This window comes from Solenopsis invicta, chromosome 16 (assembly GCF_016802725.1).
Source record: "Solenopsis invicta isolate M01_SB chromosome 16, UNIL_Sinv_3.0, whole genome shotgun sequence".
Lineage (NCBI taxonomy): Eukaryota > Metazoa > Arthropoda > Insecta > Hymenoptera > Formicidae > Solenopsis > Solenopsis invicta.
This window is the reverse complement of record NC_052679.1, coordinates 18066204-18080489: the sequence shown is the minus strand read 5'-3', so window position 1 is coordinate 18080489 and position 14286 is coordinate 18066204. Positions and strand designations below refer to the sequence as shown.

The window sequence follows — 14286 nt, the reverse complement described above, 5'->3', positions numbered from 1 at the left end:
CTGTGCTTTATCTGATCGAATAGAGAGCAGGCATAAAATTTAAATATGAATAGGATTTTAGTATTTGAATTTATATGAAATTTAATTCGCAAATGAAAAGTCATGTTCAACAATTTCTTGAAATTATCATTAATCTATCTCTCAATTTTCATACAGCACACTGCTGTCTCTCTCTCTCTCTCGAACTTTTGTACGTAATGCAAAGTTTCGAGAGAAGCAATAGAGCGAGCGGATGGCAGTGACTGATACTCACGTTGAAACTAATGGCGCGTGCAGAATGCGGATTCAGCATGACGCGGTCGATAGTAGACGTACGAGGGAACGGGTGGCCAGAGTCAGAGGAAGGAGGGTGATGTTTTGTTAACCACGAAGAGAGAGGGAGAGAGAGAGAGAGAGAGAGAGAGAACGCGCGCTGAAGGGCTACCTGCTTGCTCGCTCGTCTGCATGGGGCGTTGATTTTGACAAAGGGTTTAAATGCCTGGCGAGACCGCCCAGGCATATCTAATTCCGCACCCCTGCAACTCCGGAGCAAGCCGACGATATCTATCAAACTAGGGATGCACCGTTGCCCCTCGTGACAAAGAGCGCTGGCGTAGGAGTTGTTTTTCACGACCTAGCCCCTTTTGAAGGGTCATGCGCTTTTAAAACCCTCCGCTTTCCGCGCTGCCAAGCGAGATGCAAGGTCATGTAAACAGCTTTCGATCGTAGAGATTGGAGACTGTCTTATGGGAAGATAATCGATGTGCCGACTGATGCGATCTGTTAATGATGAAGAGTATTCAAGGTGTAAGATAATTATCATTTTTCATCGCAAAAATGTCGATTATCTTTACTTGACATCGGCTCAGAATATCTTAATGGAAGAAATTAATTAAACGTGAGAGGGTGTTTAATTTTATTTTTTTACGTACTTTGCTTTACAAATTTTCTTTATAACGTTACTGTTATAAATCTTGTGATTTTCTATGACTCGTGATAACGTACTCGTTTTATTTCATCATTCTTATTTCAGTGAACAAAAGCAATTTGTCATGCTCTGTACACACGACGATAAGAATTTACATGCAAATAAATCGCACGTGTAGGTCTTACATAATGCAACGCGCTACGGGAAAACAGTCCATGACTAACATTATACTTCATATTTACTAGAGTGTTTTTCTCGTTAGACATAAATATCTAATCTGTTGTAAGAAACGTATACGCAAACAATAACATTCATCTTCTTAAAATATAATATAATCTCACAATGTTTTTACGAAGTGATAATCGCATGTTAATAACCCGATTATCATATCCACTGAGAATTATAAGATAACATGTCATTTCTCGCCACGATCTTTAACGTTATCTTACTTAAACATGAAATGTGGATCCACATTGCGTAAATATCGTATTACGAAAAAAAAAGATAAAAACGGATATTCGACCCAGAAATGAAAGTACCATATAAATGAAAATTTAAGTCGCGTGTTGAATAAAAATCCATTGATATATATATATATATATATATATGATTTTTTTTAAATATTTTTTGCTTAAACGTGTTTTTGCTGTCAACGTTGGACTCTTTTCGATGTTCCGATATTCACACATGTCTCCTGAAGGATTCTTTTACTCTTTGTTGGAATTTCCGAGTCATCAAACATTTGCTGAGGAAAAAAGAAGCACTCCAAAAAATAGTTTGTCGACTAAAGACGCTTTCAAAAGTATCGCTTATTTATTTATGAAGAAAAACATATTTAGAAAATTGCTCTGAATTTTTCGAGCAATCTTTTCCACGTCACTTATATGAATCATCATTATTCCAATTACCATTGTCTACATTTTATTCTCCATTCTTCACGTACTTTGGTCTTATTAGTAACTCTACGCAATGCTTACGAACAATAGAAAGTCATTATCTCGTCATGTGTCGATTGGATAGAGATACCTGATAATCGCGTCTCGGGACGAAAGTGACGGCTGTATGAACGACGCCACGCGTGAGAGCAACAACAGCGCGAAACAAAGTACAGGATCACCGTTCAATTACGCGCGACGTAATGCATGCGTGCAACGGTGAAACGACAAACCGCAGGTCGCTAGGAGACGAGATGCACGGATGTCGGCTCGTCGCAACGATGCGTCCACGTCCGTGCATCGCCGTGTGTCGCTGCGCATACACGCGTACATACACATACGATAAGCGTGTGCGTGCGCGAACTGCACGTATCGGATGAACACACCCCACGTTACCGTGCCGTATGCATCGCCGTTGCCGTTGTGGAGTGGTCCTCCCCCTCCGGGTAATAACAGTAAATCCCGAGTAATAAATCCCTCCGCCGTGTCTTCCTTCCCCACCCCCTTCGTCCTTCTCTCTACCCGCTCGCGCGGTGGGTGTATACGCCTGTGCGCGTGGATACTTGTGCGTGGCCTCCTCCCCTTCACCTGTTCATCCCTCTCCGTTCGTTTTCCAACCAGTTTCTCCCTCGCGCGAGCGCGCACGTACGCACACTCGCATAGATGGGCATGCAATTTCTATCCGCTCGCTTCTCTTCGGGATGGAATATACGTGTATGACGTGCATTGTTGTAAATTGCTCCCATGCTACGGCCGTGTACCTACTGGGTTAATCGAAGACCCCCTTGAACTCCCTTGAACTCGGACTAACGCGACGAGAATTGGAAATCCAGTTGCACATGTAGCGCACTATTGTATGATTTCTCAGATGAATTGATCCACGTTGTTGTCGACCTACGAAGCGCACTCTCAAACGGGGTCAGTAGACAAGATTTATAATTGCGATAGATTAATGTTCTGCGACATCTCGTCGAACATCCAGGAACACTTGAAGCAACATACGATTGCACGAATGGCGATTTGGTCTAATAAATTAGGAAGCAATTTAATGTTGCACCAATAACAATCCTTTAGCTTACTACACCCAGTTGTTATGGCGATTATTACCGATGCTATCGGCTTTTGGATAAGCGCCAATTGAGCAGAGAATAATGGTATTACATTGTTATCGTGATTTATACTTTAGCATTGGAACTCGACGTAGTACTCGACTTTGGAAATAATCCGTGAAGTATCGCTAATTATATGATAAGAATGTTTTTGCTATTATCACGTTTTAACTTTGAAGATTTAAATTCAGTTTGTCACCCCTTTCTTTCTTTAATTTTTACACGTTAGTTTACTTTTCCATCTGAATGAAAGTGATAATGCGTCGGAGAAGTGATAGTACTTCACTCGCATCGCTCAATGTCAAAGGTTTCTCTGTAATTTACAATTTTGCGTGATATTTGAAAGATAAAATAACTTACGGAAGAACATGCATGAGAATTGATGTATTGAATTATGCGAATGCACCAGGTGAGGGTGGAAAAGGGGGTGGATTGCCAGGGTGGCCGCTTTATATAGCATCCTAGGGTTACCGAGTTATGCGAATCACTGACTGCGCACATCAAAGGAATTACCTCGGTAAATCAGCTCCATAATCTCTCTCTGGACGGTGAACAGCCGATGTACCGGACAGCTGTAGGGATCGATCGCCCGCCACAATTATGCAGTCCGATCAAGGGTATCGAGATAACCTTCGTGCACAGGCATATCGGGCGCGCGATAATCTATCGCGTCATAACATCGATAATTTCAATAATTAACGACTCTGCGATTCGTTTGCCGACATGCGACGTTCTTTATACATAATCAGCTTTCGTCGCGTAGTATCATTAAATATATGTACGTCGTCTAAAAATTCCGGAATTGCAGATAAACGAAAAGAGAACTGTGAATAAAATAAGTTTCGACTCGATACCGGTTTTTATAGGAGTTTGTCGTGGAGAAAACTTTAACGTTATTGTCTCTTAAAAACTTCAGGTTAAAAGCTATTTCTCGTCAGTTATGTCTGGCTATGAAATTACGTACAGTAAAGTACTAATTTATAGTAATATACGGTTACTTTTGCTTGTCCGTACGTACTATCGTGAAATTGGGGCATGTAGTAGTACTAAAGTTAAGACCAAGTTAACGAGTCGCTATCTTTTTCTGCACAATGTAGTCTTCTATGACATAGATGTAGAAAGTAGGAACGGTTAATTTAAATGCGTTTTAAAATTAACTTTACTGAACTCGATTCCAAGTTAGCTTTAGTATCACTTTAATAGCGTGTATGCGATGACGTATTTATCATTACTCTTTCTTGTTTCAGAGAAGAACAATGCTCGTAACAATCGACGTCGACGCGTGAGCGAGGGTGCCAGTCGCGAGAGAACCGAAAAGGAATCGGCGGAAACCGCGTTATCCACACGACAGCAAGAGGATCGTGAGAATAAAGGTCCGCCGTCGGGTAAAGTTAACAATCGTATCGCGCGGCCCGTGTTAGAGGAAGCGAACAGTGCGTCGGGAAGTGCTTCAAAGCTACGAAGACGCGGCGCCGCGGTAAAGAGCCCGACCACCGACCACCAGGGTCCGGCACAGAATCAGAGGCCGGTACGAAGAAGACCGAGGCCAGGAGGCGGTCAAGAAGCGAAGACAGACGCCGAGGGAGAATCTGTCGAGCATCATCGTACCGGCGCGAGAGCCGACAAGGACGAGCGCCTCGGTAACGGATCGGAAGAAGAGGAGGAGGAAGAGGAAGAGGAGGAAGAGCGTCTCGAGGGAGAGGATGAAGAGAGTCAGGAACGGTACGATCCACTGACTAAGCGGCTGAGAACAAGCCCCGTCGGCAGAAAGCTCCGGTCCGAGAGTAGTAAGGGCAAAAACACCGAGGAAGCTACAGCGGATCGGACTAGAGGATCGGTGGTGGAAGCGGAGGGAGAGGACGAGGAGGAAGACAACGACGAGGACGACGTCGAGGAGGAAGCGCGGGTAGAAAAGCACGACGGGGCCGAACGAGAGGTCGGCAAACTCGAGGAGGACGAGGAGAGTCAGTCCAGGGAGCGAGACAGAGAACCTGAGCCACCACCTCCAAACAAAGTCGATCCCGGAGGCGATCCGGCTTCCAAGGAGGAGCAGCAAACAGATAACAAATCAGAATCGAGAAAGGACGCCCGTACGACCAATTGTAGCACGGATAAGGTCGACGAGCGCAAGGAACAACAACAACAACAACAACGACAACAGCAACAGCAGCAGCAACAACAGCCACCGCAGTTACTCGTGAATGGATTGCACGTCGACTCGCCGCTGGTCAGCGACAAGACAAATGCTATCCGCGAGGGCAGTCCGCCGCTGCTGAAGTCGACTCGATCAAAGACAAAGGATTTTGTAGAAGAAGACAGAGAGGACGTAGCGGCGGCGGCGGCGGCGGCAGTAGCAACAGCAGCAGCAGCAGCAGCAGCAACAGAAGACGACCGCGACGAGAACGCCAGTGAAGAGGAGGTGGGCTCGCAGCGGTCGCGACGCACAGAGCTGACCACCACCGAGTTAGGCACGGAGGATAGCGTGGGTAGCGTCGGCGGTGTGAGGGCGGCCAGCGTCGAATCGGTCGTCGAGCTGCTGGAGTCGAGCAGTCAGGACTCAGGCTCCGTGCTGGAGAGGCTGAGTCCGTTTAGTAGCAGCGGCGGCGGCGGCCCCGGCAGGCAGAGCAGCCTGCTCCTGGAACAGCAGCGGGAGCAGGAACGCAGTCGGCACAACGAAAGTCCGATCATCCTTGCCGAGAGACTGAACAAGCCGCCACCGCCGATCGCCGGTCACCATCATCACCATCATCTACAGCCCTACCATCAGCCGCACCATCAGCAACAACAGTACCATCACCATCATCAACAGCACCACCAGCAACGTTATTCCACCAACAGTCCGGTGATCCATCACCATCACCAACAACAACAACAGCAGCCCTCGCAACATCATCACTATCAGCTAGCGAGCAGTCCGCATCAACATCATCATCATCCCAGCGCCCGTCTGACCCCGTCGAGCCTCCTCGAGGTGCAACAGCAGTCTCACACATCGAGGGGCGGCGATGAGGCCGGCCTCATGGAAGTGGAGGCCGGGGCCGGTATACCTGGAACGAGCGTCCTCGCCGGTGTGCCCACGGCAGTCGGCGGTATACGGTCGTCGGGAGGCAGCAGCGGCGCCGCCGGCGTCGTCGGTACTTACGGCGACAGCGGCTCCGACAGCGGGGTAAGCTCGCTCAAGAGCGCCGGTTCTGGCGACGAGAGAAGCGGCAGCAGGAGCTCGGCGCTCAGCGTCGAGGAGACGACGTCGTCCTCGACACCGTCGGCGTCAGTAGCCGCCGCCGCTGCCATTGCCGCTGCCGCTACCCCAGCCAGGATCTGGCACGTGCAGAGCGTGCAACACACGTCCCTACTGATGGCGCATCCGCCCCAGGGTGCGCCCAACGCCGGCGCGAGTGCCGCGGCTACGGCGCCGCCGGTTGGATACCACAACCCGGCACCTCCGAGTCACCACACCGCCGAGATGCTCTGGAGACCGTCCAGGGCCTACCCACCGCTCTCGCACACTCTCTTGGGTCCACAACCATCCAGTGCGGAAGAGCTGCTCGAGAGAGAACGCCACGATAGGATGTTACGGTGAGTCAGCTTTTTTTTTATTGTCTTTCAATTCTCAATGGAACGTTCCCGCGAATCTGCCTTTCCATGTTGGAAGTTTTTAAAAAGTTCGATTGAAAACCATAATAAAGTGGGTTAAATTGATTATTTATTAAAAAAAAATTGGCAGAGATTTTTTCTGTATGAAGTTGCGTCCCTTTAAATTATAAGAAATGATCAAAAGTAAAAAAATAAAATTATCTCTTACAATTGAAACATAACATTTAGTTTTATCACTAAAATAAGCTAAGCTCTAATACATTGGAAATAAAAGTATATATATATATATAGAAAAAGAACAAGTTGTAATATTGAATAAAAAAACTCTTAATTTCAATGACTAGATATTCAACTTCACAGAAACAAATTTCTCTCAATAGATTTTAATCTTTATTCGAACATAAAAGTGTTAAGGTATAAAAATACTTGAGAATGTGTCGATATACATACTCGCGAATTCATATGGATCGAAAGTATAGATCCGCGCCTCGATAAACGGCGCCTTTATAGATTCGACGTTGCGCTACGTCTCCTATAATCAGCTCGTTCAATTGACAGTTGCAGCGTGATATGTAACAACGATAAAAAGTTTATTTACGCGGCTACTTTTCCGCTTGACTACGCGTGCCATTAATAGCGCTGGCACATGCACAGACGATTTCGAATACGCGGATAATAAATACATTGAACAATCGCGTGACGATATCATGACTACGTTATGCCAATGATCTAAACCCTAGATTCGCTTTCCCCGTCGATGTGAATTGCTCGCCGTAATCCGTAACGTTTATCGCATTTTTTTTTTTTTTTTTTTTTTTTTCGTTCAATCAATCGCGTCGTCGATAACCTCGACACAGAAATGATTTGAAACGTTAACACCTCGATCCAGTATCACGAGTAACACGAATCGTCACGCTTTGAGAAGCGTTTTGCCTTTTGTTCCGAGTTTCTCGAATATCCGCGGAAGAACACGGGCGTTTCGCCCGTGCGTAATTTACTCGCTCGCGTGTCCCCGCGACAAAAACGTCCAGCCGGCCGGTAGATCCTTGAAGGAAACGAGACTATCGTCCGGCATCGGGGAAGTGAATGCCCGACCGTTGTGGCAGCTGCATTCGGCGCTTTCTCGTCGTCCGCCGGTTCTAGCCGTCGGACTTTCTTTGTCTGACTGCTCTCGCGTGACTACGTCAAGCGTATACTCGCCATTCTCGTTTCTCCTCGTGTGCGGAGAGGGCAGGCAGGCGGATGCGCCTGAAAAAAAAAGAAAAAAAAGAAAAGAGGTAGACGGGACAGGCTTGAGCGTGCGTATCCACGGCCAAGCGTTGCGCGCGCGCGCGCGCGCGCGGCTTGTATCTACGTGCGTTTCCGGGCGCCAGCTGCGAGCCGTTCCTCCGACTTCCGCCGGATTATCGCGATAGAGACGAGGCTCGTCCCGAGTAATCGAGTCATCATTCGCGCGGCAACGCCGACAACGAGGCGGTGACCCGAAACCGTCGCTATTCGGCTCGTATAAATATAAACTGGTGGAACACTTACCACCACCGACGCCGCCGCTGATCGACACGTGTCGATGACCCTACCGACCGTGCGCACTGTGCCTCGCTTGACCTCACCGAAGGCCGTTCTCCGAAACTTTCGATGTCGCTCAACGATTTCTATTATGTGCGTCTCCCGATTTCTGTATAATGGACAGACTGCTTATTCTTAAGAATGGTCAGGTGAAAGTGATAGCACCCTGAAAACCTCAATGTAATCTTTTCAATGATGAAAGTGTACGTGACATCGTATCCCAGATTTTTATACGCAAGAACTTGGAAAGTTCTTTTTTCTTATTCCGCAGCGTTATGAATTTATGAATATCCTTTGTACATTCAACATAATTGGTAAAATCTTCTCGCGAGCAGTTCAGTCTTTCAATTATCCATAGTCAAAGTTCGCCGGGTATAAAGTTATTCTTGAATGTCTGAAACATGCATGTACTTTCTTCGTCGATAACAATGGAAACATTATAGTCAAAGATAGACGTGGACTCGGCCATGACTCTACGTCTGTCAATGATCGTGTTCTACGTTTCGTTTTAGCGGTGCATATATCGATCAGAAGAAGCGGTATGTAAGTCCTGCAAGTACGGCTAACTGAAAGTTGGAATGTTGGAAACTAACCACGGTGAACTTTGGATCGCGAATAATTTAAGTGCGAAACTTTTATCGCGACAAGGCAAGTATCGTAAATCGGAAGCTATTGATATCTTGGCATTTAAGAAAAGATCAGCTCAAAATATCCATCCTTAGATTTACGGTCGTTGATTTTGACGTAGTTGGTATAAAGCTCGGAAATACTACTTTCACTTTTTATATAGAGTGGCATCAGTTTCATTTTAACCCAATTTTTTGTTACATGTATAGCGTTATTTTTGGATTTTTCACAATTAACGCTAACCGATATAAAGCTCGTCCCTTTGTCTCTTTCTCGCACGTGCTTTTAACGTATCACTGAAGCTAATCTTTGCAACAAATCCAGCGACCTGACCCACGAGGTACGAGTTCAGCGAGCATCTAGGTAGGGATAATTAATAGTCCGTAAACCGAGAGCACGACTGAGATATTAAACCTCTTCTCGTAAGAGTCCAGGCGGAAAAGGGCGACGGAGGGTTTGGGTTGGCAAGCTACTAGACGACGATGATGACCTCCTACATCGTCTACCACTGCTGCTGCTCATATGTGGGAGGGAGGGCAGACAGCAGAGGACGTGCGTCGACTTTACAATATATTACATCAAGTTGGTGCCAAGTCCCTCTAAATATCGTTCCTGAGTATTTTTATGACGTTGGACGTCGGTTACATTGTAATGCTTTTTCAGATCACAGTATTTTATTTTGGAGGATAGAGAGAGAGAGAGAGAGAGAGAGAGAGAGAGAGAGAGAGAGAGACAGAGAGGAAGAGAGAAATGTACATCTCGACATTTCGTGCTTCTTTGTGATAACTGTCATCTCTATCTGTTATTTGCTCACGACAGACATTCGTGCTGTGTTGGCTTCTGATTTATTTACCATCTCGTGTAAAATATTTATTCATATTTTCTAAAAAAATAGATTTTTATACTCTGACGTCTAATAACGAAGAGGAAAAATAGCAAAGTTAGTAAAAAATAATAGTTAAATAACAAAAATTTAGGTAAAAAAATTACTGCTAGAATATAAGATCTATCTGCAGCCATTAGGTTGAAAATATGAATTAGCGTCAAATATGAATTAGCAAATTAATGAAATCGATGACATAAATAAGAAAACTAAATAATAAAATATGTTCAAAATTCTCTTCATGTTTAGTAACACTTCTTCCGTATAATTGCTAATTTTTTTTTCGCTTATGCAACGATGCTGCGGCTCATTCCATGAAAATTAGACTGGTTAAAATTGGAAGCAACAGTTTGTCGACAGACGAGTTAATCGTCTTTGCATCCTCGAGACGTTTTCAAGGCCGAAGCTGTCCGATAGCATCCGAGAGCGGGCGCGCTCTCAGTTCTCCCTTTCTCTCTCGTCGGGGTACAAGCGAGCCCACGGGGGGAACGTCGCAAAAAAGAACGAAGACGCGCGGTGAGAGAGCTACCCTAATGACCATCGTGTAGCGACGAAGGTTAACTACGCGGTTCATCCTCCTGCGATCGATATCCCACGTTCTTGTGCGTCTCATCTTCTCTCATTCTGGGATCCCACCGGAGCCGGTAGCACTCGATCACGAGGTATTAAAGCTTGATTGATCGATGCATCTTTTTTCTGGCTCAATCCTAGCCTCGGCGATGAGTCACGCGAGACCTGAAATGCGTTCCCGAATACAAAGGTATGGTTAAGATTAATCGTGCGCGAGCGAAATTATTCTCGTTCAAAGAAAGGCACCAGAGTCTCTCGGCACCGGTCGATCGCTCCGAATTAGCATCGATAAAAAGCAGCGCATAAAAATTTTAATAAAAGGATTAACATTATTAAAAATATATCACTGGACCGATGCAACTTTGATTATCTTGTACATATCTTTATTTTTAAAAAATCACGTAAGAAATTTATATCATATTACGTTGAGAATGAACACGAGGGTAAAGGAAAAAAAAGAAAAATTTGCAAGTGCTCTTAGTGCATTACTGTAAAATATTTTGCGCGTTTAACAGATATAAAAGTATGTATAATCGCGTTATACATCGTTATACAGTAACGTTGCAAGTTAACGTCGTTCATTAACGAAACAGGCGTTAGGACGAGTTATCAAGCTTTACTTCGCGAAAGAGCCATCGGCAAATTAAAGAGCAAATTTGCCCGGGATATCGATGAGGGATGTTGTTGTGGAGTTAGCCGGGAGAAGTAATCGCTCGTTACGTGTAACGAACAGGTGAAATTGGAAACTTGATAAAGCGGAGATACGGATCGGCGGCGATCGGTTATCCGCACGAGAGGACGTCGCGAAACGCGACGTTGCATTTGCCGATATCACGCGAGCGTTTTACGCGCCGACTCGAAATTTCCTGGAAATTTCCTGCGGCAGAAAATATCGCAGAGACACGCGTACTTATGCGTTCCGATACTTTTTCGCGCGCGCGTGGCGCGATCACGGAACAGTGAGGTACCGATGAGGTAAACGAGAGGATCGATCTTTCGCGTCGAAGTTGCATCCAAGACGTATTAACGACTATTTACTTAAGTGGACCAAGTAATTAGTTCAAGCACCCGTTCAAGTAATTAAAGTGTTTTACGCGAAAGGAAATTACGCTATAATTTAAGTGATTTAAGTTAGAAAGAGATATTTGTCTAACTAGGGCACTTAATATAATTTAAATAATATCAAAACTAGTCTCGTCTTGCTTCGCATAAAATATCTCGAACTGCGTGCAGTTCAAATATCCAATTTTCGTGATGCATTCGCGTAATCATTATACGTTTTTCACCAACGCGATGCGAAACTGGCGCTGACGATCTCGGAGATCTCGTTCGCTGTTTCGCCCTTTTTCTCCAAGAAAGCGATCCTAGTGCGCAGCCGTGCTATTATCCTGTTCTAAATACGTCCTATTACGTGCTATCTCTTTCTCTCTTCTCTCGTGTAACGACCGCGATTTAACGCTTATGCAAGCCCGACCTCTCCGAGAGAGGTAATCAGCTGGCCGCCGAGTGCGGCAACAGAAACTGGCATTTGGGCACAAGGTCACGCGCAGCTTCTTTTTTATCTCTCCCCGCCTTACTCTCCACCTCTCTCTCTCCCCCTTAATCCTACCTCTTGCCTCTCCTCCTGCTCTTTAACCTTCTCCCTCCGTAGCCTCGTCCGAGACCGTTTGTTAACCGGTATGAGCGAGGAGGAGAAAAGGACGAGACGAACAGGAATGCACGTAGTAGGAAGCTGTAAAAATATATATATCGGGTACCCGGCAACTCGTCCGATGATCGCGTGTCCGCGTCAGAGCATCGTCTAACAGGATAATGAGGGACTCGGGATACTCGGGCTGCATCGTCATATATAATAAACCAAATTGATTATAGATTAGTAGAATAAATATACTAGGATAATTTCATATTGAGATTTATTTTAGTTCTTTACTAAATTAGTTTTATTTTCCATCTCGACTATATATATATATTCGATTATTGATATTCAATTTATTATTGCTCATATACGATATAATTATTGTTTATTCTCTCTTTTTCTCTCTTTAACTACGACTGCCATTTATGTCAAGTGATATTTATTCCGGAATGTAAGCCCGACATTATAATTGGTGCCAGAGCATTTATCACATGAGCGGTCGTGTCGCTATTATTATCACTATTTAAATAGCTGGTTGCTAACAGTTTTGCGTCTATGGTCTGGAATGTGTCTCGTAAAAAGTGTCTTCTATCGTTCGTCGCTAATTTATCCCGAGGACAACGCTCGTCGTTTTTGCGGTCGCACTCTGGTAGCCGCGTTCGCCGAAGGTGTGCGTGTAACACGTTTACAAGGAAATAAATCTCGCCGCGGTACCTCCAACTCCTCCGGATTGCGTCACGCGAGTCTGAATCACACGCTGAGATATCTCACGGTTCACCCAGTTTCATCGCCGAATCGAAAGTCTCTCGTCTACGTTTCATTCGCGGCGTGTCACGCGCTCCTCGCCCAAGGCCACCGGCCGCTTTGCGCGACAAAACGTCTCTCTACGGATCTCGCGGTTAATCTTGTCGTACACCGCTCGATGTTGTCTTATCCAGATAGATGGTGTAGTAGAAACGTGAATGAAGTATTGTAACATCTAGAAAAAATTGTTACATCTAATTGTAATTTTAATGGATTATGATATTGCGTTTTTAACGTGCCATGACACCAGTAGTATTGAACGCTGAAAAAAAGAATGATAATAACTATCAAATGTATACTGAAAGAGTATCAACTAAGTATTTGGTCAATGTATCCAAAAACAATTTTACTCTCCGAAATATTTAGCAATTTATACCAGATTTGATAATACTTGCTAAATATTTAGAAAAATAAAATTATTTTTAATTATATTGACAAAATATTTGATGGATACTATCTCACTATACATTTGGTAGTTGTAACCAGACTTTTTTTCCAGTGAAGACATGTCCCGTTCAGATTGAAATGCAACTTTGAATTAATCCATAGGGAAAAGCTGCTGAATGCATACCTATTAAATATTTTACATCTTTACTTCGTATAAGCATTTAATAACATTTTAATAAAATTTGAAAACATTTAATAACAAAAATAAAAAGCAAATAAAATTAATGATGTAGATAAAAATTTAACAAGTTTTATTTTGTTTTATGCATACTACGTTATCAGCATTTTAGAAAATCAGGTACATCCGATGTAAATTTTTTATGAACTTAATATAGCTGTTAATTTAATTATGCAATTTTATTTTGAATTGTATTTTCATAATAGAAGGCCTGTTGTGGCATATTTTACATTCATTGTATGTACATATTTAAAATTATTATAGAAGTTAAATCGATATTTTGATAAACTGTATCAAGTTTCTTAATTCGCACCACCGCAAAGTTTATATATAAAAAAATACTAATGTTAGATTGATAAGTGAGAGTAGTAAAACTAGTAATTGTTATGACTAAAAATATTTAGATTTAACATGTAATAATAGGTAACTGAAACATCAAACTAAAATTTCGAACATTGATTTTCGTCCAAATGCAAAATGTAATAAAAAATAGCTCAAGTGGTACGCATGTGGTAACTCTTCCCTACATACATAGCACGATGGGTCTTGATGTCAATCGATCGAAACGTTTCACGTTGAATGGAGCGTGGAGACGAAGCTCGGAGGCGTCGCGTAAAGCGTGTGATCTACGAATCGATTAGTCGACGCGCGTGCTTCTTCCGCCTGGAGCAACCGAAGGCGACGCCTGTCTCGGACGCCGTCGTTCAACTTCGAGAGAGTCGATCGACCAACGAGCGACACGGACGAGCAATTTATCTCGAGGTCATCGCGTTATCTTTCCACTGGGGGCGCGTACGGAACGTTCGAGAGTAGGCGAAGTACCGGCAACGATCGCCGTTCATTATGCAGTTCACGTGGCACACGTCCGTCAGCTCGCCGGCGATTTACACGCCCGTCACGCACACACGCGCCACGCGAAATCTGCTCGGGACGGCGCGCGGCGCGGCGGCGGGAGCCACCGATATATGCACGTATAGATGCACGCGTACCGTCGCGTCCCGTATCTTCTGATATCTCCTCTCCGCCCTCC

General features: G+C 44.4%; 1 protein-coding gene across 5 annotated transcripts in view; it reads left to right on the top strand.

Annotated features, from left to right (window-relative positions):
- LOC105207370 (probable JmjC domain-containing histone demethylation protein 2C) overlaps positions 1–14286 on the top strand; it is a 301096-nt gene that overhangs the window by 175188 nt on the left and 111622 nt on the right. For all 5 annotated transcript variants that reach the window (XM_039459078.1, XM_039459077.1, XM_026133722.2 and 2 more), the window contains one exon: positions 4199–6527. In XM_039459078.1, coding sequence (XP_039315012.1) covers positions 4199–6527 — 2329 coding nt within the window. The remainder of the gene's footprint in view (positions 1–4198; positions 6528–14286) is intronic.